This window comes from Melanotaenia boesemani, chromosome 5 (assembly GCF_017639745.1).
Source record: "Melanotaenia boesemani isolate fMelBoe1 chromosome 5, fMelBoe1.pri, whole genome shotgun sequence".
In the NCBI taxonomy this organism is placed as follows: Eukaryota; Metazoa; Chordata; class Actinopteri; order Atheriniformes; family Melanotaeniidae; genus Melanotaenia; species Melanotaenia boesemani.
Window position 1 is genome coordinate 4568106 of NC_055686.1, and position 26308 is coordinate 4594413.

Sequence of the window (26308 nt, forward strand, 5' to 3'; positions counted from 1 at the left end):
AGCAAAAAAAGCAAACTCATACTGAGTGAAACGCTAATGAAAAGATGGTCTATGCAGGGATTTAAACCTGGACAGTGATGAAGCTGGTCTGACCTGCAGTGGCAGAGACGTCCACAGCTCTGGTCCCTCCACAGAAAAGCCTGTCCCCTCTGAGCTTCCTCCACGTCCTCGGCACCTCCAGGAACAGCTGACCCGCTGACCGGAGGGACCGGGAGGGGGAGTACATGTGAAGCAGCTCAGAGAGGTGGGGTGGGACAAGGTAATTTAAAGACTTAAAAACAAATAAAAGGATTTTAAAATGAACCCTAAAACGAACAGGCAACCTGTGCAGTGTGGTTAAAACTGGATAAATGTGTTTTCTCTCTTTCTTGTTCCAGTCAACAGACGAGCTGCAGCATTTTGCACCAGCTGCAGACGGGACAGAGGTTTCTGAGAGACACCAAAGTACAAAACATTACAGTATTCCAACCATGTTGTTATAAATGCATGAATTACTGTTTGAAAGTCCTGCTTTGAAAGAATGTGTTTGGTCTTTGCCAGCTGCCTCAGCTGGAAAAAGCTAGATTTGACCACTGCACCGATCCGCCTGTCTAGATTAAAATCAACGTCCATTTTTACATCCAGATTTGGGACAGCAACTTTATAATACTGTGCCAGAGGACCAAGTCGACAGGAAAGGACCCAGCAGCACCAGGACTAAAAAAAATACAATTAAGGCCAACCAGGCTTTGAGTTCATTGAGAGATTAAAAGTTTTTCTTAAGCGTGCTTCCTAATAACTGACCCGAGGGGAAGGGGGTATAATAAAAAGAGTAATGGCCCAAAAATGGACCTCTGAGGGACACCACATGATAGAGGAGCAGTGGATGACTGGAAATGGTCCAGTTTAACAGATTATGTCCTCTCAGACAGGTAGGACCTGAACCATTCCAGGGCAATACCACGAATACCAACACAGTGCTCCAGATTAGTCATTAAAATGTTGTGATCCACTGTGTCAAAGGCTGCTGTTAAATCCAATAAAACCAAGATCACATGGTCACCAGAATCTGTAGCTAAAAGAAGATCATTAAAACCTCAGTAGAGACGACTCAGTGCTATGAAGAGACGTAAAACCAGACTGAAAGACCTCAAAAACATTATTTACCTCTAAAAACTCCTTTATCTGTGAGAAAACAATCCTCTCTAAGATTTTTGAAATGAAAGGAAGTTTGGAAATTGGTCTGAAATTACACAGAACGGTGGGATCCAGGCTGGTTTGATGAGCAGTGGTTGGACATAGTATCTTATAATCTTTAGGAACCAGACCTGAGGACAGATTGTTGTTAATAACAGCAAGAACCGATGGTCCTACAGTGGAAATAAGCTCCTTGAATAATTGTGGTGGGAGAGCATCTGTAGGGTAACCCGAGGGCTTCAGATGACCAACAATCTGACAGTGAAAAGACGAAGACACCGGTTCAAACTGGTAAAAAAGGATAAGAACAGGGGGCAGAAACTGATGGGTCAAAGACCGAAGACTGTATCTCAGCCCTAAAAGAAATCACCTTATCTACAAAGAAATTAAAAATCTTTCACATGCTTCAATTGAGGGATCAATACGAACAGTGTGAGGAACATTAAGATCATAATCTATTGTTTTAAATAAAGGGGCTGAGGCTCATGGACATAATGATATCAGACAGATATTTTCTTCTTACATCTCTCAGTTTTTTTATATTGATGCCAGCAGTCATTTAAAATCTGGAACAACACCTGAAGTTTATCCTTCTTCTATTTTCGTTCAGCTTTTCGAGTCGTTTCATCCAACCACGGCTCAGCTTTGGTTTTAGGCAACCTGGATTTTAGAGGAGCCACAACATCTAAAATCTTACAGGTGGAATAAAACCAAGAGCTGAGTTTATCCGTGTCATGGCTCTCAGGAGAGGAACTCTTCACTTCCATAGCAGCATCATAGAGACCACACTGGTCTGAACTGGACCAGAGGAAGACCTGGACCACTGGAGGTTCAGTCTGATACAGGATGAGTGTGTGGACACAAAGACACAGCTGAAGATCCTCCTTCCACCATGAAGCAGTTCTTCTGATGTCCAAGCAGTGAAAGAACACAGATTAAATACAAAGTTGTTGTAATCCAATAATAAAAGCAGGAATAAAATAAAATGTTTGAGTTTTGAGACAGCTGCAGTGCATCATGGGATACAGTATGTGAAGGTGGTCAGATGCATACTGGAGGTTTGACAGAAACGTGAATACTGAGCAGCACGTTTACTAAATCTGTGCAGTCCTGTTTGTATTTAGAAATATTTTTTTAAAAAAAGAAAAAAAAACCTGTTTGTCTTTTACAGACGAGAATATTTCAACAAAAATGATCTAATTTATCCAGAAAATTATATATATAATAAACGACGGCTGCTCCTGCACTACCCGATGGATTCTCGGCTGCGTCTGTATATATTTTTATGTAACTATAAAACTTGTTACAGTTTTTCTCTATTGCTTAAACACATTTCACGATACTGCCCTCACTTTTCACAAAACTCTAAACACAAAACACTTTTCTAAAGCTACGTACACTAAACCTCACAGTTTCTTTTCAAAACCAACCCATCACACCAAAACAGTTGCTCATATGCTCAAAAGCAAACCCATCACACCAAAACAGTTGCTCATATGCTCAAAACCAACCCATCACACCAAAACAGTTGCTCATATGCTCAAAAGCAAACCCATCACACCAAAACAGTTGCTCATATGCTCAAAAGCAAACTCTGACACCAAAATACCACTCAAGGCCTGCAAAAATGTAAACACTACTGAGCATCATTAACCACATTACCAAAAAAATTGAAAGCACAATTTTCACAGTGTGAGACTGTTCTTTTTACAGTTTCACAACTGCCAGGATGCATTTGAGCAACCCTTATTTATTCTCAAATATGTTTTGGGCATTTTCTATAGATTTGTGCATTTCGTGGGAATAGTTACATAATGCAGAAAATGCAGTAATATCACAACTCAATGCAAAAATGAGTACTAAACTCCATGGAGGATCCATTACACACAATAGATACTGTACAGTAACAATTGAGAACACAATGTTCAGGGTGCGATTTCTTTTATTACAGTATGTTGAAAATTGACACAGTATGTTGTATGTTGACACCGAAATCATGGAGAGGCATCACGTCGTCGGGCTGGGTCGGGCCACAGGACCTCATCAACGTCACAGGCAATATTGTCCATAGCCAAACAACGTGGGAAGAATGCCCTGGCATGCCGCACCCAGCCTTGGAACGCCTCCACAGCCACATCATCACAGGCCAGGTCCATAGCCCTGAGAAGGTTCTCTCTAGTGTAAGGTTGGCGGTCATAGACCTTCCACCGCCATGCTGAGAAGAACTCCTCTATTGGGTTTAGGAACGGAGAGTAGGGTGGCAGACACACATTAATGAATTGCTGATTAATGTGTGTCTGCCACTCTCTGACCTGGATGCTGTGATGGGAGCTAACATTGTCCCAGAGGATGACGTATATGGGAAGATCAGCCGGTCCAGGAATCTGCTGGTCGTGGTGATCTGCTGGCCGAGCATTCAGGTGGTCATTGTCATGCAAAACATCTCTGAGCTCTCCTAGGAAGGTGAGGAGACGCTCAGTGTTGTAGGCACCAAGTTCAGCATGCCGGTGGAGAAGCCCTCTAGAACTCATGGCAGCGCAGAGAGTGATGTTTTGGTTGGACTCGTTGTCCCGCTTCGGTCATTGTCATGCCGTGGACAATGACTGTTGCTCTCATTTCATCTGTAATGAAAATGCGTTGTCTTGCTTGCCCTCCTTCTCCTCTCCCTCCTCGGCCTGCTCCTCTTTGGACTGCTTCTCGCCCTCTTTGGCCCACTCCTCGGCCCGCTCCTCTCCCTCCTTGACCTGCTCCTCTCCCTCCTCGGCCTGCTCCTCTCCCTCCTCGGCCCGCTCCTCTGCCTCCTCTGACACGAACTCCTCTCCCTCCTCTGACACAAACTCCTCTTCTTCTGTCTTCATCATCCATTTTTGTTTTTGAACTTTCAGCAAACTGCACTGACTTATATAGGTGTGGTCACATCATTTGCAATAGGTGTTTTCAATTATGAGTCGTTGTGTTTACTGATTGACACCAGGTATGTTCATTGTGTTCAAGTTTTGCTGATTGTGGGTAGCATTTTGCATCACATGAGCTTCACAATGCATATTGGAGCAGAGTTATATGCAAAATGTGTTTTAGCACGGCAAATTTTGTTTTGAGTTTTGAGAAAAAGGGGATGGGTTTTGTGAACAGTGTCTACAGGTGAATTGTGTTTGTGGTTGTGGCAAAAGGGGGGGAGTTTTACTAAATGTGTTTAGGCAACTGGTCATTTGGTTTAGAGTACTGGGTTTTGTGTTTTGGCAATAGAGAAAAACTGTAATATATGCCTGAACAGAACCTGAATTACAGCCCCTCCCCCCTGCTCTTCTTCTCCAGTAAGGTACAGTCCACTTCTCCACTGGGAGTGATCCTTGGTGGAATTACCGACCTTGGCACAGCCGGGCTGATGTTTATTCCAGTTTTTCCCATTTCAGCTGCTCTTTCCAACACTTTCCATCCAAAGCTCTTATATCTCTTCTTCTCCACTTCCCAACATGGCTGCACTGTAGCTTGTGTGGGGGGTCTGACTGTTTCCTTTTAAATTAACTCAATAATTTAAAGACAGCTGCAGTCTTCTAAGTACAAACGGCATGTCTCCCACCTCAACTTGCAATGCTGCCACTGGAGTTGTCTTAACAGCACCAGAGATGAAGCGTAACGCCTGACTGAATGTTCTCCAGTTTGTTTAGAACTCTGTCAGCAGCGGATCCAGACACTACACAACCATAATCTACTGTAGTCCTTATTAGACCAGTATACAAAGCTTTCAAAGCCTGTCTGTTTGCTCCCCGTCTTGTCCAACCAAACACTTCTCTACATTAAGCACTATTTTTCATTTTCCCACAATCTCCTCAGTATGACATGCTTGAGTAAGTTTTTTCATCAAACAATACACCCGAAAACTTGAATTACTTTACTCTTTCAATCACTTGGTAATATAATCTAAGTTTCAGTTGAGGGGCGGCGTCTCCAACTTTTTCTTTCTTCTGCGCGTCCACCATATTGGTCGGACAGGAAGTGAGTGGTTGTGTTTAACTGGGATTAAATGTTATTGTTTGTAAATGTTTAAGATGATTGTTTTTGTGTTCAATTACTGGTGAAAAACGTTTGAAACCTCATAAATATGACTAACTAACAATAATACTATATTATCTATCAATAATCAATAATCACTGATAAATAATAGTGTTTATGGGGTTTAAAGTAAGTCATATTCTGAATGGGTGGGAAGAATCATTGTCAAAGAGAAAACTAAAAACTTTGTGTTAATCAGAAGCAGATGTGGTTCATTTATCCCTGTAAGATTAGATATTATTATTATAATCCTCTGATTTAAAGGCATAATTATATAAAGTATTAATGTCTAATTTATTTGTATATAAATGCATTCTTAAATAGATATATATATATATTTATTCATTATTTTTGAGAAAATTAGTCTTACAAAACATTTAACAAAATAAACCTGCAGCCTGTTGTCATTACTTTATTCTGCTAATAGAGTCCATAACAATAACAGACAAAAGTAATCACATGTACCTCTTTAATTATGTCCAATGTGAAGATTCGAGTGCTACAGCAATAAGATATTTACATGATGTAATTAAATTATGACTAAATAAAAACAGCACAGAATTTAGAGTTTAAACAGTGTTTAGGGAAACACTGATCCACATTTACAGATACTATTCTGATACCAGAGTTCTATTATTGTTTTTATTATTGTACCAATATATGTACCAATGCATGTCCCATAAAACAGGAAAAATCCCATCCTGAAAACAAACCTGCAACTGTAAGGTGATACTTATTCAATTTTAAGACAGCGTTACTACATACTACACACTAGTACAACATACCAGATAAAAAAACTGTCATATAAACAGCACAGATCACCAAGGCAACACAGTTTGTGTCAACATGAAAAAAGGGGTGAACTTCTAGACTACTCCTTTCCAAATAAATACAAAGGGCTGCTTCATCTGATCAGCACATATTAGCTACACAGACTCTCAGCATAAAAAACAAGGTTTTTAAATATTTGCAATAAAAGAAAAGTTAAAACAAGTTGATCAGTAAATTAATGCTCGTGTCTCTGATAAATGTCTCCTGGATGAGAAACTATACCTTGGCTGCAAGTGTTTAATCAGGCTGTGAAACATCTTGTTTTCCACCACCGACAGCGGTTTGTCATCGAGTACGATGAAACTGAACAACTTCTCTGTAATCCCTTTAGCTTTTACTTCTGCTGAAAGTTTACTTTGCTTTTTCAATAACTCCACAAGAGATTCCTGCCGGCTCTTTTCCTCTTTCTCCCCGCTGGCTAAAAAGTCTTTGTGCTGTTTTAAGTGATACTTTTTTAAATGTGTGATTAAATTAGTGATGTTGTACATCACGATGGAGGTTCCACCTCTCAGAACAACAGCTTTACAAACATTACATGTTGCTGTCTTGCTTTGGGGGTTTCAGCTGAAAAATATCTCCACACTGTGGACATGTTGAGTGGAAATGTTTGCTAACTTGAGTGCTGCTCAATGCTAACCTGCTGCAAACTGCAGAACGGATTTCCTGAATGGAAATTTCCGATCCATGAATTAAGTTGTTATCGGAACCACATACTGATACTGGATCGCATCGGCCACATCCTTAGCGGTATTTTAAAACCCCTTTTATTTTTATATTTTTACATCTATTATTAAAAACATTAATATACAAAACATGGCATTAAAAAATTCATTGCATCAATAAAATCTGTCCCAACAGTAATAAATGTTACTATAGTAAACTCTATAATACTAAAAATAAATCTTATTTATTTAACATCCATCCTCAACATGGAGATTTTGGACTAAAGTTTGAATTTTCTCATTTATTTTTAAATATATTTCTTTATAATTAGTACTTTTCCCTATAATTTAATAATTTTTTTAACTTGCTCCTAATTTCTTTCTTCTGGGTTGTTAGAGTTGTTTTAGCCACCAGATGTCAGTAAAGAGCTTCTTCACTTGTTTCATGCTCAGTCTGTTGACAGATGAAAGGGTCACTAGTTGACAGAAACACTGTTCAGTTCATCAGCAGTGACTTTGTCTTCAGTCTGTCTCAGCTGGATTTCATAGAGCTGGTGTGGTGGAGCAGGTAAACATGGAAAACCTGCAGGATTGTGGCCCTCGGGACCAGAGATGACCATCCCTGGTTTACAGTTTTACAACACAGTGTGAAAAGTGTTAAATGTGTTTGAGGTTTTGCTAAAAGATGGACGAGTTTAGCAAAATGTGTCAAAGTACCTGAACAGTGTTTGTTTGGCCACAGGAGGGTTTGATTAGAGAAATTAATTTAGAGCTCTGAGAATCTGGTTTAGACAACAAGGTTTAGTGTTTTAGCAGCTCAGAAAGGGGAAAATATTGCTCGACATTCACTCCAATATTTAACTGAATAAAGAACGAGCATGTGCAAGTAAAGGTGCATCAGGGACAAACCACCAAACTACAATGAAGCTTTTCCATCAACTCTGAGTCGTCTGACCTGTAAACAAAGTAAAAGAGACGAACCTTTGAGCTGTCAATAATTAAAAAAAAAGTTATTTTTCTTTGTATGAACTCATCTCATCTTTCAGTCTTTATTCTAGAGCTCCTAATGTGTGCAGGGCAGAGACACAGTAATTTGCCTAAAGTTTAATTTTAGTATTAAACTGAAAATAAAAGAAGATATTTTCTTTAGTTCTTTCTTGTAAAAAAACTGATTGTGAAAAAAGTGGGTTTCCAAATGTTGAAATCACTGAAATATGTTAGAAATATGGACAAGTGCTGGTACATTCACGTATATGAATAAATTCAGGTTCAGAAAACTTTACGAGTTCATTAAATAGAGGGAAAATGCTAAAGTGTTAAAACAGTGAAACACACATAATAACATTAAAAGCTAAGATGAGAAACTACAGTTATGTTTGTTTTTTCCTGTGTTGCTGATGTTTTGGTGGATTTTCATCTCGTCTGTCTTGTATAGGTGCTCCCGATGATTGTCTGCTTTGTTTTTGTCTTGAAGCTGTTGCAGCTGGTTTCCTGTTCCCTTTACAGGTGTAGCAGCTGGTTGTCTGATGTTTCCTGTTTAAGATCCAGCTGTGCTTCCTCCAGCTGTTACTCCTTCATGGTGGATGAGCTCCTGGAAAGTTTCCTCCTGAATGAGTTCTCAGGAACTACAGCAGGACACACCTTCATGGACGCTAACAGTCTGAAACAAGCAACGTACTGGAGTCCAAAACGGATTCAGTGATGCACACAGCTGATCAACTTATGACATCACAGATCACCGATCAATGCTGATCAATACCAGGTCTGCAGGCTGTAAAAACAGGCGGAAGCTGCCTGAGTGTCCTTTCTTCATCCATCTTCATCCATGATCAGACTGATTCATCATAAGAGGAGCTGGATCAATGGATCTGCTTCCGTTCTTGATGTCCTCTGTTTGATCCCAGACCTGGACTGTCCCTGCTGAGGAGACAGAAGACAGTCAGACAGACAGTCAGACAAACAAACTAAAAGCCATAAAATCAGCAAACCTTTGACTTTCAGCAGGACTGTTTTTAGTTTCCGGGTGTTTCCCTCCATGCTGTCGACTTTACACTGATACCGTCCACTGTCTTGATGTGTGGGACATGTCAGAGTCAGACTGAGGTCTCCAGTTGTCTGGTAGTCTTCGTTCATCTTTGTTCTTTCACTGTAGACCTGGTCCTGTTCTCCAGGCTGATCGGAACCGTTTTCACACACATGGACCTTTATCTCTGGTTTAGGTTCAAGGCGCTTCCAAACCACTGTAGCATGTTCATGCAGGTCAGGTGTAGTTCTGAAGGGCAGCAGGACAGACTCCGCCCCCTCCTTCACCTCCATCTGGCAGACTGAGAGAAAAAGAAAACACCATCAGCTGTACAGACAGCAGCAGTTTTTCATGGCGTCACTGAATGAATCCAAAGCTGTAGAGAAAGCTGCAGGACAGAAGCAGGTGAGAGCAGAAGGTAACAGGAAGGTCTGCAGACTGATGCTGTCGGGATGTTTAGTCCATGTGCTGCTTCACAGGGATGTCTCTTCACACCAAACATGTCTACTGTCAGAGTCCAAGTCCACAACAATCCTCTGCTGTGTCCACACAGCATTTTACACACGACACACCTTCACATTACAGTCTGTTTCTGCAGCAGCATCATTAAATCCACACCATCCACTCACCTCATCTCTCTTCTTCAGGCCGGCTTATTGATCACTTGTTGATCAGTGGGAGTCAAACACTGTGTGAACATCAGCTGATCCAGTGTGAAGAAGCTGCTGCAGAACCAGACTCCATGAAGATTTAACTGCATTTAAAGCTGCAGCTGCTCTTTCTTCTTCTTCACATTAGAAACATCAAGTTTGCAAAGAGAAAACTGGATGAGTGAAAATACGAGTTCCCGTCACATGAGAAGCAGCTTTCCAGCTTCATTTCTACCCCCTGAGCTTTCCTATCAAGCAGCATCTTTCACTGGAACCTGACTTCAGCCCAGTTTAATATGAAAATGATAATCAATGAATCCGTCATTCCCAGCAACAATTGCTCCTGATCAGATTTGCTGCTTCCTACATAAAAACTGCATCATTCCATCTGTCCTGTAGGAGCGTCTTTGCAGGGTGAAGCAAGCGGGAGAAAGCTTCAGTTTCTGAGTATAATCCCAGCTTACAGTCAGAAATCTGATTCCAGATGGAAGGAGCTTTCATGTCTGGACTGTATTAACTCACCTGTTGGTTTGGATCGTTTCTCTACTACACACATCTGCTCAGTTTCACACACAACTAGTTAATGACGGTCATTCAGGAATGTTTCTCTACAAACACTGAGAGAAAAGATGAGGAAGCTCTCACACCATCTTCTTCATTTCTGTTCCTGCTGATTTCAGGACTAATCTTCTTCTCAGATGTGAAAACAGGGTTTTTGCTTTCATGCTGCAGGAAGTGAAAAGCTGATGTTTCTCTTCTGATCAGCTCATGTGGTCAGCACAAACTTCTCTCTACACAAGTGGGAATTCTGGAATGTTTCCATTGATCCCATGTCTCTGTCCTCGGAAGTGATCAAACTTGTCCCGACTGTCCTGTATCTCTGCCTGCTGCAGCTTTTCCTCAGCTTCACTCATTCTAATGTGATGTTATGTTCAATGACAAACAGCAGCTAAACGCTTCACTCATTAAATCTCCTTTACACTCAAACACACGTTCCAAATGAACTTTCTAACCAGTATTGATCGCAACTAATCAGCTGATTGGAACAATACAGAAACATGAGATTTAAAGCACTGACCTCTGACTGTGAGCTCCACTTGTTTCTTCTTCAGGGTGTTCCCCTCCACGCTGTAGACTCTGCAGGTGTAGGTGTTACTGTCTTTGTCTGTGGGGTGTTTTAGTGTCAGACTGAGGTCTCTGGTTTCTAGCAGGTCTTCATTCATCTTTGTTCTGTTGCTGTACTGCTGGTACTGTTTTTCAGGCTGGTCAGAACCTTTCTGATACACATGGACTATCCTGTAACTGTCCCTCCACTCCACTTTAGCATCAGCAGACAGGTGACCTGTGATTTTCCAGGGCAGTAAGACAAAGTCTTCCCCCGAATCCACCACTACCTGTTCAACTAAGAGAAACAAACACCATCAGCTGTACAGACAATAGCAGCAACTCTTTCTCTCTGACTGTATGAAGGCAAATATTTGTAGGTAAAACATGTTTGACTGGGTCCAATCTGAAATCTTTCCCATTGCTGCAGTCAACAGAGACAGTGTTGTTTATGCTGTCTGTCCAATCAGCAGCAGGCCTCAGTGTTATTGTCACATGACCACAATCAAAGCTTTACTTTCTGAAGCAGAATCAGTGAAAATGTAAACAAAACCTGTTCTGCTTTATCTGAATTTTAACAATACAACTTTATACTCTCAAACTTGTCCATCATGAACATTTCAGCCATTTCAACTCTTTTTTTTCCTTACGTATGGTGTGTCGGCCATGTTTGTGTTACTGTTACTACTTAAAGTGTGTGTGTTGGTCAGAACTACTTGACTGTGTTCTCTGTGCATATAGCAGGCAGTGTCTCTTTTCTCTCTGACCCAGCAGACATGGCTGGTGAGGACGGGCTCTGTGACTCATGTTGTAGTTGCGTTGCTGTTTCTCTATTGCTTTCTTCTCTCGCCTACTGAATCCTCTGATTTGGGGCCAGCAGGGTTGCAGTGATGCTGGGAGCTGTGGTACAGTTGTGAAAAGTATGAGAAGTTGTGAGGGTGAATAATCGCATCCCACTGGTGTTGCTCTGTAAGCTGTCAATGCTTGCAGTTTCTACAAGTTTTTAACAGTGGCCACAACCCATTTGTCTTCCCCGTTAGGCCTGTGGAAATCCTGGGCTGCTTGTAATATATGCAAATCTGCGATTTTAATAAAAGTCTGAATAAGTCACTGCTGTATTGAGGGCCATTATCTAAAATAACAGTCTCTTGTATCCCATGACGACCAAATACAGTGCAGCAGCAACACAGCAAATACACAGCAACAACTGTGCTTATTGATGCAACATTAAGCTGTACAAGCTCAATGTGCCATGAGAAGTAGTCCACCACCAGAAGAGAAGACTTTTTATCCCTGAAGAACAGGTCTGGGCCTACTCTTTGTGCTGGTGTGGTCAGCAGGAGCCATCTTTGTGACGCTCTATGTTGTCTGTGAGATGTTGCAGTCTTAGATCCCCCATGTGAGATGGGACATTCAGTGAATGTGATTTAATATCTTTCATCACATCATGGTGTTTTTATGGGCACATGCACTCCAGGATAATCCGGCTACTCAGTTTGATTTGGAGGAGAATGACAAAAAATGTCACACCTTCCTTTACATTCCCACTGCACTTTACTCATGCTGACCAAACCACCTGGACAAAGACGTACGGTAGCAACAACTGCTCACTAGGGGGAGTTATTCCCCAAAACAATCGCTGACCAACAAGAAAGAATAAGAAGATCCGGTTCATTGATTGGCCAGGGCCAAAACAGCAGGTTCATGGCAAGTAAACAATGGCGTAAAAATAAATGTAGTCTTGGGGTTTTGTAGATCCAGGTTTGACTTGAAAGTGAACTGAGACCTGTGGTTTTCAAGCAGACCAGAGATTAATGAGCATTTACACGGCTCCCAATGAACCGTAGCATGCGTGAAAGAGGACCAGGGTTCGTAAAAGTAAATGCATCCAAGGAAGTAGACCAGGGACCAGATAGTGGATGTACCCTATCATAGTCTCCTGTTTGAGTGTTTTTGTGGCTTTCATGTGTTATGTCTATTGGGACTACCAGAGCAGTGCTATTTCCTGAGACTAAAGGAAAATTCGACATTTTCACACTGAACCAGATGTTAGCAGGTTTTTGTTCACTGCTGGAAAAAGAAGCTTTGTCCTCAGAAGTGACCAAACTTGTCCCATCTGTCCTGTGTCTCTGCCTGCTGCAGTCTTTCCTCATATTCACTCATTCTAATGTGATGTTATGTTCAATGTCAAACAGCAGCTAAATGCTGCACTCATTCAATCACATTTACACTCAAACAGTACTGTACTGATAACAGCTGATCAGCTGGTTGGACAAATACAGAAACATCATATTTAAACCACTAACTTTTGATTGTGAGTTTCACTTGTTTTTTCACCAGGATCTTTTCGTCCCGGCTGTAGACGCTGCAGGTGTAGGTGTTCCTGTCTCCATCTGTGAGCTGTTTCAGAGTCAGACTGAGGTCTCCAACTTTTAGGTTTCCCTCCATCACTGTTCTGTTTCTGTAAAACTGATGCTGTTCTTCTGGCTGATCAGAACTGTTCAGATGCACATGGACCAAGTCATTCTCCAGGTCCCTCCACTCTATTTTAGCATCTGCAGGCAGATGAACTGTGGTTCTGCAGGGCAGCAGGACAGACTCCATCCCCTCCTCCACCTCCACCTGGTAGACTGAGAGAAACAAACACCATCAGCTGTACAGACAGCAGCAGCAGCTCTGATGGTCACATGACCGTCTCATCCTGGTCTCAGGGTCTCATGTTGGTGGAGGACTTTCAGTGTTCATTCAGAAGAAGTTCCAGCAGTTTCTACGAGGCCACCGGGTGTTTGACAGAAACCTCTTTCTGATGAAGACAGATTATCTTCTTTAGGACATTTACCAATGAAGGAATCAAAAACTAACGAAGAACCAATCAATGGATGAGTGAGAAAAGAAGGAACTGATTAGAAATTAGAGGGTGAGATGTGTTGATGGAACATGAAGGAAGTTTTAGTTCATAGATCTATTTTCCATCTGTCCATCCACACACAGAACTTCCTGATCAGCTCTGACTGACACCAAACTAAGAAACATTCACTGACTCTGAATCTCTGACTGACTGAGCTTTTGTGTCTTTTTCCCTTTAACTTACAGGAATGCTTATCTTAACGGAGAGGCATAAAGCTCATGAGAATCCAGCAGTTTTTCCTCAGAAACAAAGAGTAGGACTGGAAGGGAACAATATTTAGACAATGAATACAGGAAGTAAACAGGACATGAACAACTGAACTGAGAGATTAAGGCCCTGGTAGTAAAGTACTCTTTACTCGGGAACCTTCCTCAGTGAGAGAAATTATCCAGAAGTATCTGAGCAGCAGCCATGATCTCAGTCATGAAGAGCTCTTAGAATGATCTAAATACTAAACAAAGAAACACCAAATGTTTCCATTACTATCTCCTTTATGAAACATCGGAGCAAAGGAATAAGATAATTCTGTCCCACAATTCCTTGCAGCATCAAGTTGTACTAACTGTGATTGCTGTGAATAGATATCAGGATAACAGAGCTGCCAACTTTTAAATAATCCTCGGAGTGAGATTTGGTGGAACCAAACAAAATGTTGTTGCAAACACGGTAGCAAGACATGGCAATCATTATGTCTCATTTTGTGCAGGTTTAATCATAAAATACACCACTCAGAAGTAACAAGATGTAAGATGGTAAACAAATAGGTCTTCAAAGTACCAACAGAAACTGAAAAATAAAACAGGAACCAACTCAGCTACAACAAGAAGGATAAGACAAGAAAGAGGGAATTTCACAATAATAATAATTTCTCTAGATATGTGTGCCTTGTCAAACTGGCTTTTGGCCTTTATTGAGGCCTTAATTATCAACTGATTGAGGTGGTGAGAGAGTATGAAAATGATTACAGCACGTAGAAATAGATGGACCTGCTTCTGGGTCTGAGACTGAGGACCATGTGGTTCATGATGTTAATCTTTGCCAATACTGATGATGTTAAAGTGGTGCTGAAAGGTTCAGTTTATGTGATTGTTATGCAATAAGGAGTTTGCTAGGAAACACCAACACATGAGTCATGTTTTGTATTGTACCTCCTGTCTGACTGTTAACTTATTCCAATCTGTATCTTAAAAGATGCAAGCTGGACAGTTTTCTGATCCACCCATCCATTTTCTATACCGCTTAGTCCATTTCAGGGTTAAGGGGAAGCTGGAGCCTATCCCGGCAACTAGCAGGTGAGAGTCAGGTACACCTGGACAGGTCACCGGTCCATCGCAGGGCCACTTTCTGATTCAAGTCACTCTCTTATTTTTAATGACTGAATGAATTCAGTAATAATTATAAAACAGCCTGTTTTCCAGGTTAGATATTTAATAAGGTATTAAATCTGAATCAAAAGCACCGACAATAGGTGATATAACTAGACTCTGACTTATTGATCAGTCACTGTGACCTTAAAGTTGGAAAATTCTCCTGTTTTATTTTGTTCATTTAAAAAAATATTGGAAATCATTTGTTATCAACATTACACACTTTGTTGTCTGGTGCATTCAGTTTATCAGATAACACGATGTCAGGAGGATCTTCACAACCCTGAAGTTTCAAAGAATCCATTGATACCAAATATGTCATGATTGATCACTGGGGCGGACTAAAGTATTGATACAGGGTGGAACTGGTTTTTATTATGAGGCGGAAACAACTTGGATGAATTTCTGATAGTAATCAATCTGTTGTCCCCAAATGAATCTTAACGTGTTGCCTAGACAACTGCTGCTGATATCAGCTCAAACTCTGTTTTAGTTCAGGCGCTGCTCGCCTCTCTTCTCTAAGAAATAATAAGAAGCTGCCCCTCACTTTGTTTTCTTATCCTATGTTTTTGTTTTCCTCTCCCTTTTCTGACATCCAGACTTCACTTTCTCTGGGAAATAAGTGACTTGTTTCTCTGGCTGCACTCTGTGTGTAACTCGGTTAAACCAACCAACTGTTACTGGTGTGGACTAAACCATGTTGCACAATTTTAGAGGGGTGATAGGGCCTCTAAGAACATTCATCATTATTATAATGCAAAATTCGGTCTGTCTGCACTTCCATTCAGGCAAACTGTCTTTTATTATCATAATTAGATGTTTTAAAATGGAACACAAAAAATTTCAGCTTTATGATGATATTTTATCCCTTTCCCAGTCAGAGAGTTCTCAGTCAGAGAATTCCCGGTCAGACAGTTCCCAGTCAGAATTCCCAGTCAGGCAGTTCTCAGTCAGACAGTTCCCAGTCAGAGAATTCCAGGTCAGACAGTTCCCAGTCAGACAGTTCTCAGTCAGAGAGTTCCAAGTCAGACAGTTCCCAGTCAGAGAATTCCCGGTCAGACAGTTCCCAGTCAGAGAATTCCAGGTCAGACAGTTCCCAGTCAGACAGTTCTCAGTCAGAGAGTTCCGAGTCAGACAGTTCCCAGTCAGGCAGTTCCCAGTCAGAGAATTCCCAGTCAGACAGGTCCTGGTCAGACAGTTCTCAGTCAGACAGTTCCCAGTCAGAGAGATGCCAGTCAGACAGCTCCCATTCAGACAGTTCCCACTCAGACAGTTCCCAGTCAGAGAATTCCCAGTTAGACATCTGAAACTGCATGAGGTCATGAATAATCTTGACTCCAGGAAGAACATTTACTGAAGCTGCAGCAGCACAGGTTAGCCAGCTGCTAATCACCACAGAAGAAGAACAGCTGCTACACGTGGGTGCAGGGAAATTTTAACTCTGCTTGGTAATTTTGAGCTGTTTTACTGAGGAATGCTTTAATCTGAGGGGCGATTTCTGACTTTGGGAACAAAACCTGAAGTTTCCCTTCAGTTTTCAAATAGACTTGTTTAGAATCTTAACTATTTCAGCTTCAAGAAGAAATTTGAGCATCAGAAAGCAACAAGAGTACTCATGGTGACCATTAGGATTATGGATGGTGTAGTTGAAGAGACTCACCTGACATTAAGTAGTGCCGAAAATAATAAAGAACACCAGCAGAAACGATAATAGACAGAACAAAGAGAATCAGAACAGCTGTGGCCCAGGATGGAAATGGTTCTAAAAAACAAACAAAAAAAAAAAGAAAATATGAACTCTAACTTGTATCTACATCCCTGAGATGAATCTACATCTCTGACCTGTATCTACATCTCTGACCTGTATCTACATCTCTGACCTGTATCTACATCTCTGACCTGTATCTACATCACTGACCTTTTACGTGTATCAGAACTACTTTCTGTCTCAGGATGTCTTTGTTTCTGTAGACGGTGCAGATGTAGCTTCCCGTGTCTCTGTCTGTGGGGTATTTCAAGGTCAGACTGACGTCTCCAGAACTCAGCAGGTCTTCGTACATTTTTGTGCGGCCGCAGTAGGGGTTGTCTTGTTTCATAAACTCTTTACTTGTGTTTGGATAGACATAAACCATCATAAAATCTGGATCAGAGCGAGTCCACTCCACAGTGACGTCTTTGGGCAGGTCAGGTGTTGTTCTGCAGGGCAGGATGACAGACTCCGCCCCCTCAGTCACCTTCACCTCCTCCTGATGGTCTGAGAAGCAAGAACAAAATAAATCATAGAAGCAGCATCACTAATACTGATGGCAACAGAAGCAGTGATTCTTATCTGTCCACAAACAGTAATAATAAAGTAATCTTTTAGAAACAAAGACTGCACCATCGGAGTAATGAAGAAGTTTTTCTAATGTTATTTTTTGGGATTTTTAAACATCATTAGCTTAAACAAAAACAACAACAAACATGTGGAAGAACTGCAGTATTACACACAACTGCCTAGCTCCATACACACACAAGGAGAGCGAAAATAAAGGGATCTTAGTGCAACATAATATGCTGGGTCAACTTCGCTTACCTAGTGTGGACATTCTCTAAGTACAATAAGAATGGATGACAAAAGCCAGCGAAACTCTTGTTCAGAGCGCTGAGTTGTATATCTAAGGTGTTCCATTTGCATCATCAGATGTGCCATTAAGTCCATCATCCAACATCTATGAGAGGGCACTGCAGTCTTTATCCAGCTAAGCAAAATGATTCGCCTTGCAAGAAATGTGGTGAAAGCCACAATGGAGGCATGGGTAGCAGAGATTTTATAGTCCTGTGGCACCATCCTGTGCGGTGTTTAGTGCAATTCTTTTACCCCTTTTACCCCTTCAGCAATGGGCAGGACCAGATCATATGACTGAGGGTGCACCTCGGGCAGTTCTCATCAGTTTCTGGGAGAAGTTTGGCGAGTTGCTGGTGGAAAAGTGGAGTCTATTAAGCACCTTAAATTGGAGCAGCTCATGTCTGATAAATGTAGATGTACCCGACCAACTACCCTCTCCCCTTCTGCTGGAGAAAGACTCAAGCCTAGGTGCATCTCTCACTGCTGTTTAATATGGCCTAGAGAGGAGACTGCTGATCCTTGTAAGAGATCATAAATAGTGGACACTGCCCCCTTTTTTAAGGGATCCACCTTTAAGCATTCCTCTAATCACGCAATTTGTAGAGTTTGGGGCGAATGTAAAAAGTGTTTTTTGACATAGTTATGAACCTGCAGATATCTTATGAATGTAATTGTGGAATGTTGGATATTGACCCTAACTGCTCAAATGACATGAAGTTACCTTAAGTGAAGAAATCCCTGACCACACCCACACCTTTTCTGGCTCAAATCCAAAAGGTTGCATCAATTAGAGATGGAGGGAAGAAGGTGTTTGCACAAATTAGAGCCATGGAGAGGCCCTGTCTGCACCCAAAGTGAATTCTTAGCTGCTTCCATATCTTGAGTGAGCCCTAGGTATCTGGGTTATGGCAGTTTGATCCCTTAATTGAGCACAGATTAAGAAACTCAGTGCTATAGGGTTGTAGGATGCCCAAAGGGGCATTATTTCCCCATCAGAAGGCTTAATCAGAAAGTTTAATTTAGACATGTTAGCTACCCAGTATTAATACATGTAGCTCGGCGTGGCCAACCCTCATTCCTCCCTCCATCTTTCCAGGCACTCCTTCCTGATACACGGCATCTTCCTTTTCCAAACATACAGTCAGGTAGCCTTATCTAGTTCTTTGAAATAACGATGTTGCTATAGAAACAGGAATGGTTTGAAAGCAGGGATACGGAAAACCTGCCGGATTGCAGACCTCGTCTGACCAAATTGAATAACCCTGTTATATAGAGTCGTTACATGCAAAGTGAGATATTTCAAGCATTTATTTGTTATAATGAAAACAGTTCATGTTTTCTTTAGCCCAGGTAAGACACTTCTGATGTGTTTTGTTCAGGAGCAGCTTGACAAGAGGAATACGACATGTAAAGTCATTAGATCCATCTGTGTGTGGTGGCTCTGGAAGCTCTAAGTCCAGCCTCAGTCCACTCCTTGTTAATGGCCTTTACCTGGCAATCCTCTCCATGTTGCGCTGATCATTGCTGGTTGTTCCACCTTTTTCTCCCACACTTTTCCCTTCCACTCAAACCCTTCAAACCCTTAGAGGCTACAACACTGAACCTTTTCTGAGATTTAGATTTTTGGTTTTTCTTTATAAGTTGTAAGCCACAATCATCAAAATTGTAACAAATAAATGCTGGAAATATCTCACTTTGTATATAACGAGTCTATTATATTTTAGTTTAACTTTTAAATAGAATTACGGAAATAATTTAGATTTTGCTCAATATTCAGATGTATTGACTTTCACCTGTATATCCTGAAAATGAACTAAAATCTGTTATAATTTTTAAAGCAGCTGAAATGGAATCACAGGGATCAGACAGAAAAAGGAGGAGGTCAACAGCATACAATGCAAATTTGTATATCCTCCTCTGCTAATTCCTCCTAAATTGCTATACTCTCTCGGTGACACAGGGGTTGACTAGCAACATCAAAAAGCAAAAGAGATAGGGGGCACCCGTTGCTCCTCTGAGTAGGGGAAAAAAACTAAACCATATTATTATATGTCCTGACTGCAGCCTGTGGACAGGGGCATAACAGGCCCACCCAGGAATAAAATGAAAACTGAAGCCAAAACTCTTAAGTGCTGAGAGCAGATATTTATCTTCAATTCTGTCAAAAGCTTTATGAGCGTCTAGTGCAGTGATAACCTCTGGGACATCATTGCTACCTGAAAGATACATTATACTGTATACTTGGCAGAGATTGCTGTATAGCTGCCTGTCCTTTATAAACCCTGTCTGAGTGGAGTGCTCGCTCCAACCTTTCTGCTAATACCCTTGTTCAAATCTTATAGTTGGTCTGACTATAATCTGATGTGCAGAGGAGAACCACAACTTGCAGGACCTTCGACAGCCAAGCTGGTTTCTAATCACCATCATAGACTTTTGATGATTTTGAAGTTGGTTAATTGCAATTTAATTATTGTGTTTCTTTTAGGTGCAACTGCTCCAAAGCTGGAGGGGTAGTGTGCCTGAAGAGGAGCAGGCTGAAGCCTAACATTATAATAAAAATCTATGACACTTCACCAAGTTGCACAAGCATTTGTCTCAGTATTAATTTTTATAAAACTGTATAAAATCAGTAACACACGCACAAGCACTTCTTCCCTCATACGTTCCCATCTACACATGTAGATGCGAGTAGCCGACTACTGTCATTACAGATTGGTGTACTTTAAAGTACAGCGTAATCTTGTTACCTAACAGCCCCCTTTTATCATTTATATTAACACGGGGTAAAAAACGTTTACTTTACAAAACACTTAGAAAAGGATGAGACAGGGATGACAGATATGAAGTGAGGAAACCTTATCGCTTTCCCTCTGATGCATCACACACCCACAGCCAGCAGATGGAGCTCTTTGGCCGTTTCAAATGTTTTGATGGAGTGAGATGATCTCAGGCATTTGAGCCAAAGTTGACTCAATGTTTCATGAAGACTCGGTTTCACTAGTTATAGTCTGAGTAAGCAGTTATGGTGTTTGGAATTTTATCCATGATTTCATTTTAGATTGCAGCAATACTGCCTGCTGTGTGCTAGCATTAGTATTAGCTTCTTGAGTCTCAGTGCGCTGACCGCTTTGGATTTTAGGCATTTTTAAAGTAGCTCATTGAAAAATAACTATTCACCTTCTCAGTTAAAAGAAAAACAAACGCGACAGATTGGGTATATTGTACACCAAAGTTATGGTGTTGTCAATGTTCCTAAGGAGCACAGCTCAGAACACATCTTTACCATTGACTGTATATAAAAGATGGACAGAGCAAAAATAGCAAAAGTGAAGCTCGTTGGGCGGTTTCTACCATCACCATCTTGGCAGCGTCACGTCTGCTGTCACTCTCTGAAAATACGAAAATGGGCAAAGTGGCGGAGCTGAGAGGGGGGGCTGTGAACGTGTGGGTGGATGACTGACGTCTATCAAATTCCAAGCTGCCTCTAGCTAAGAGCTAACTGAGAAAACTCGGATCTAACGTGAGCTGACCGGCTAATGGAGGTAGGTGGGCTAAAGCCAAGGCACACTGTTAGCTGGCTAAAACCTGTGGTTGTGCTGCACTCTCCCTTCTTGTCGTGGATATTGGATACCTGTCAATCAAAAGGACACGCCCCTAATTATGCCGAATTTCAAGATTAAATAACATCCAAACGGATGAGTTAGAAAAAATTACACCCCCCTCACAGTTGTTGTTAAGGTAAACTTGACCTATTAATCCTAAAATGTTTTTTGTACCAGGCTTTAAACATGTTTATTTCTGCTGTAAGGTAGGTCTTCTTAACATGGGAGTCTATGGGGATTTGCTCTGTTTTGCCAGCGCCTGGCGGATGAGGGTTTAACTGCAATTTTTTGCACTTCCGCATAGTCTTCACATTTTACTGCCGGAGGTTGCCGCTTGGTCTTTACATGGCTCTGCACCGACTGGAAGGCCGTAATGAAGGGGTTTTAATCACATCCGTAAATTATTCCAACAGATCCCCAGAAAAACGTTTTACTGTCAACTCTGACGTGACAAACATTAAGTGTTTTACAGCAGATGAGAAGACAAGAATTGTGATTCTGTTCCTTCTCATAGATTCATGTGGTAATGAAAACAACATGTGGTGATGCCTGTAAAGATGGGAAAAGTGGTGCGTGCATGTTGTAAGCCACCAACTGAAAGAGGAGACTGATTAAGTGATGCCAGAGTTACAGGGAGCTGTCAGAAATGTACCTCCAGGATCGTTGGGGGAGGAATTAATGAGGGAGGGGTCAGCTGAGGAACTGTTCTTACAAGGGAACAGGATACATGTCTTATTCTTATGAGAGGAGTCTAAATCTTGGTCCAGACATCCAACCTTCAGAAGGGTGGTATGCTCGCTCAGCATGATGACCGAGACTGACAAGGTTCTCCTCCACCAACCTGCCGTATTTGCTGTCATACCTGACCTTTAAGTTAATAAGAAAACATGACAAATCTCAGCTCTACATGTTGTCTGTAGTCCAGTTCAGTCTTCACCCTGTCATGAACTGGTGCTAAAAAACTGAACTGAAGTGAATGATGAAATGTCCCTGAAAGTATCTGAATGTTCTGAGGAAGTCAGCTGTTGTTTCCCTCTTTCCTGAGGAGTTTGTTTCATTTTATAACAAATATTTATCAGTTTGTTGGTTCACTCTTTTCCAGTTTTACCCCTGATCTGTATCCACAGCAGGTGTTTGCTGCTCACCTTTGACCACCAGCTGGACATCAGCCACCTTCGGTTTACCCAGGTCATCTCTGAAGGAGCAGGTATAATCGCCACTGTCGGACAGTTCTGGTTTTCTCAGAGTGAGGCTGAAATCTGAAGTGTCAAAAGCATCAGTCATCACTGATGTGCGTCCTCTGTAACGCTGGTTTTGTTCTTTCAGAGCACCCTTTTCTCCTTGCAGGTGGACAGATGTGGGACTGAGATCACTGCGAGTCCACATGACTGTGGGGTTGTCTTCAATAAAACCAGAGTACCGACAGGGCAGCAAGACTGACTCCGCCCCCTCATTCACCTCCACCACACCAGGCAAGGCATGCTGGGAAACTGTGAGGAGACAAACATAAGGACAAATCAGCTGTAGTTTTATCTCTCTGTCTACATGGTGCTCTAAGGAACAGTATTTTTGTGACAAACTGAACATGAAAGATACGTAAAGATCCATTTTAAACCAGAACATGTCAGATTATTATTAGATGGGCTCACACACACACACACACACACACACACACACACACACACTGATGCTTCTCTTGTTTTCTCATCATTTTCTCCATTTTCCACCTTGTAATCTCTTTATTTATTTTCTGTACCAGAAAAGAACTTATTACAGCAAAGCTTCTTGTTACAGGAATTTGATCTCATTACAGTGTAAATAGATCCTTAAGATCACAGTCACAAGAAAATCCCTCCCACATTCCTTCATTTTGCAGCTGATTTGGACTTTTCTAGCTAAAAGTTCAAACTCAGTTCCACCAAATGTCCTACTGCTAAACTTTCAGCAGCACTTTGTTCAGGAAACAGTAGCAGCTCTTCACAGAGTTTCTCTCTGAAACATCCAGATACTCCAACACAAGCTTTCTTTCTGCTTCACTCACAAACACGTGAGGGAAGACATACGATGTCTGAAATGTCTGTTTACACAATCAGAGAGAGAAAGATGAAAGACGAGCAGAAGCTGATCTTACCGTGCAGGAGGATGAGGAGCACCACAAACATCTTCATCTTCCTGTCAAACTGCAACAAGCTCAAACTAAGAGACTCTTTAAAAGGTTCTTCACCTTCATCAGCCACAGACGCTCTGACGCACTTCACCTACAGAGAAAGTTCAGCTTCCTCATAGTTTCATACCCGTTCATCCAGTTTGCCTCATTGTTGCCAGAACTCACCTCCACCTGTGTTATGGCTTCATGTGTTAACAGATCTCTCCTCCAGTTCAGTACAGTGCAGGTTTATTTTGTCTCCTGCTGTCAGACAGGGTTTCTTGGACAGAAGTAGAAGAAGTTTACTAACCTCCGTTTGTTGTGCAGCACAGCAGTGAGATCAGAGCTGCAGAGAAATGACACTCAGCTCAGTTGGAGCTTTAATGACGGCTCTGCTGTGGGAAGCAGCAGTGATCATCTCTCAGCATTTACACACCAACACACATCCAGCAGATGGACTCACCCAGCAGCATCTGGACACATGTTCCCTCCATTCTGCAGCTGGATGGAATCATCCAGCTGTGTCCATCACAGAGACACAGCTGAACAAGCTGAATCTACGTCATTGGAGGAATTTCTGAGTCGTGTTACAGCTTAAAATGGATCCAGTAATCTTTGTAGGTTTTCTTAACATCAGCACGTTCTCTGAGATGTGAACTTTCAGATTATTTAGAGCGACTCTCCTCATTAAAACCGTCTTATCAGGACATTTCTGTGTTTTCTCTCATTTCTGGAGAATTATTCCGTGATGAGGTTTGAAGACGAGACTTCTGAGCTGAGTGTAGCTGCTCCATGATGTTTAAATGACTTTACTTTTTGCTGCTCCTTTTTCATTCAACATCTGATTGAAGGTGTTTGATTTTAAAATGAGTTGTGATTTATTGAATGAAATAAAAAGTCTGTCTCACATGGAAGACGACAGGAAGAAGGAAGCTGTAAAACCATGAATGCTGCAGATGTGAAACCTGGACCAGGCGTCGTGTAACATGAATCCTTCTGCTTTGCTATTTGCTAATTACAACGTCTTAAACTGTGGTTTAGATTTAAGAAGGATTGATCGTTTCCATCTGATCTCTCTCTGAGAAAATAGATGAGGAACAAATGTTCTTTTCTTCTCCACAAACATCATGTTTCTGCTGAAACTTTGTGGCAGAAGAAGAATGAAAGCAGTGAACTATTAATGGAGTCTGGTAGCAGCACCTGCAGCAGCTTCCTCACACTGGATCATGTTCAGTGTTTGACTCCCACTTTCTGATCACTGATCAATAAGCCAACACTGATCAATACTCACTGTGGGAGAAACCAACTAAACAAATATTCTTCTGTTTCTGCAGCGTATCATGTTTAGTTTAGACCTGGTTATAAATTCATATTAACTTGGCAGTTCCATGATTTTCCCTTGTCTCAATACAGAGAAGAAGAAAATCTCTCCTTCATTAACCAAATAACTAAGTCTGGGCGACCTGGGTGACGCTGGGCGACCTGGGTGACACCAACATAGGAATACACTCCATAAACTTGGTCCTCGCAGTCTTATGCATCGCAAAGAAAACTATTCTTGTGAACTGGAAAGATAAGAATAATTTGTCTATCCAGCAGTTTAGAAATCTCCTGTTAGATCACATCAGCATTGAGACAATGTCTGCCTCCTCCAGGAACCAGTCAGATGACTTTCATTCCCTCTGGTCCCCTGTGACTGGCTACATCACTTAATGTAGGTGGAGGATTGCGGCTTCGCTGGGATGGGGGCGGATGTGGGTGGGGGGTCCCTGGTGGCTTCAGGTCTCCGGTTGTCTCCTGGGTGGGGATCTAGGCTGCTCCGCTGCTGGGTCGGCTGGGGGTTCCGGTCTGGGCGGCATTGGGTGGGCCCCGGGGTGGGGCTGCCTCGTGGCGGTGGGGGGTGGCTGCCGGGGTGCCTGGGTCGGTGTCCGTCGGCCCCTGGCCGGGTGGCCGGTCGGGCCCGGGGTGGGCCGGGTGGGGGCCCCGGGCTCTGGGGCGTCGGGTCTCCCCCCGCTCCTGGGGGTGGGGGGTCTGCCGCTGCTGGGGGGGGCTGGGCCCGTCCGGATGTGCCGTGCCGGGGGTTGGTCCGTGCCCTGGTGCTTGGTCGCAGCCCCGGAACCTGGGTGGGGGTGTGTTTGTGTGTGGGTGTGTGTGTGTGTGTGTCTGTGGGTATGCTGGTGTGTGGGTGGGTGTAGAGGGACGTGTGTGCCGTATGTGTGTGTGGGTGTGTATGAAGGTCTGGGTGTGTGCGTGTATGTGTGTGTGTGAGTAGTGTGCGGGTGTGTGTGTGGAGGTCTATGTGGGATGTGGGTGTGTGTGAAGGTATGTATATATGAGTGTGTGCACGTGGAGGTCGAGGTGTGTGTGGAGGAGTGAAGGAGTGGGTGGAGGCGTGAGTATGTATGGAGGTGCTTGTGTGTATATGCAGGTATGTATGTGAGTGTGTGTGTAGTGGTGTATGTGTATGGAGGGGTATGAGAGTGTGTGTGTATGTGGGCACCGGTGTGTGTGTTTATAGGTATGTGCGTGACGTGTGTGTGTGGAGGTATGTGCACGTATTGAGGTGTTGGTATATAGAGGTGTGTGAGAGTGTGTGTGAGTGGCTGGGGAGAAAAAAAAAAAAAAAAAAAAAAAAAAAGGAGTGTGTGCGTTTGCAGGGGGTTAGGACGTGTCCTCTGGGGGGCGCCCTGGCTGGGTGTTGGGGGCGGGGGCCTGGGGTTCCCTTCCTTCGCCTCGCCCCCCTCCCACTCAGAAAGAGACAAGTGGCCCCTTGGGCTGGTGGCTGGCCCCTGGGGGGGTTCGTGGCGTGCCTGGGTTGGGGTGCCTGCTCTGGGCCTGTGACGCCCTTCGGGGCCGGCGGGGGACGGGGGCGCCCTAAGCCACTGGCGGGTCGTCTTCCAGGGGGGAGGCTTACCCCCCTCTGGACCTACATCTCCTGACCCCTCCCCTCCCCACTCTTCACTACATACACAGGTAGGGCCGTGGGGGGTGTGCTTGTTGCGCTGGGCGGGGCAGGGGGGTCATCATAGTGGCCCCGTTGCTTCGCCGAGCGGCAGCATGCCTCCCAGCTTTTAATTCCACTTAGTCACTGAGCACAAATAACATTTGCAACATACAAACACGTTTTGGGGGGTGGAACATGCGAGGTCAGGTGGGTGGGACTGCTCAGGTGGCCCCA

At 42.6% G+C, this 26308-nt stretch overlaps 2 protein-coding genes across 3 annotated transcripts in view; one reads left to right on the top strand and one right to left on the bottom strand.

Moving 5' to 3' along the window:
• LOC121640415 overlaps positions 1–26308 on the top strand; it is a 601409-nt gene that overhangs the window by 177713 nt on the left and 397388 nt on the right. The window lies entirely within an intron of this gene.
• LOC121640433 lies at positions 5703–23640 on the bottom strand. Of its 2 annotated transcripts, XM_041986179.1 has the most exons (11): positions 23594–23640; positions 23441–23476; positions 23317–23333; positions 23116–23242; positions 22130–22474; positions 16693–17028; positions 16435–16536; positions 12806–13129; positions 10474–10797; positions 8711–9046; positions 5703–8642 (listed from the first exon to the last, which is right to left on the bottom strand). In XM_041986179.1, the coding sequence occupies exons 1-11, from the start codon at positions 23622–23624 to the stop codon at positions 8542–8544; spliced, it is 2079 nt and encodes a 692-aa protein (XP_041842113.1). In that variant the 5' UTR covers positions 23625–23640; the 3' UTR covers positions 5703–8541. The 2 variants fall into 2 exon arrangements, with proteins under 2 accessions (XP_041842113.1, XP_041842114.1); XM_041986180.1 differs by lacking the exon at positions 16435–16536.

What these genes read in the sequence shown, in the direction of transcription:
- LOC121640433 (XM_041986179.1), bottom strand. Translation starts at nt 23,624, where the DNA reads ATGGAGGGAACATGTGTCCAGATGCTGCTGG. An exon ending in TCGGCACTACTTAATGTCAG is followed by an intron (nt 13,130 to 16,434) that starts GTGAGTCTCTTC and finishes TGTTTCTCTCAG; the next exon opens with TCTACCAGGTGGAGGTGGAG. An exon ending in AGTGGAGCTCACAGTCAGAG is followed by an intron (nt 9,047 to 10,473) that starts GTCAGTGCTTTA and finishes TTTTTCTCTCAG; the next exon opens with TCTGCCAGATGGAGGTGAAG.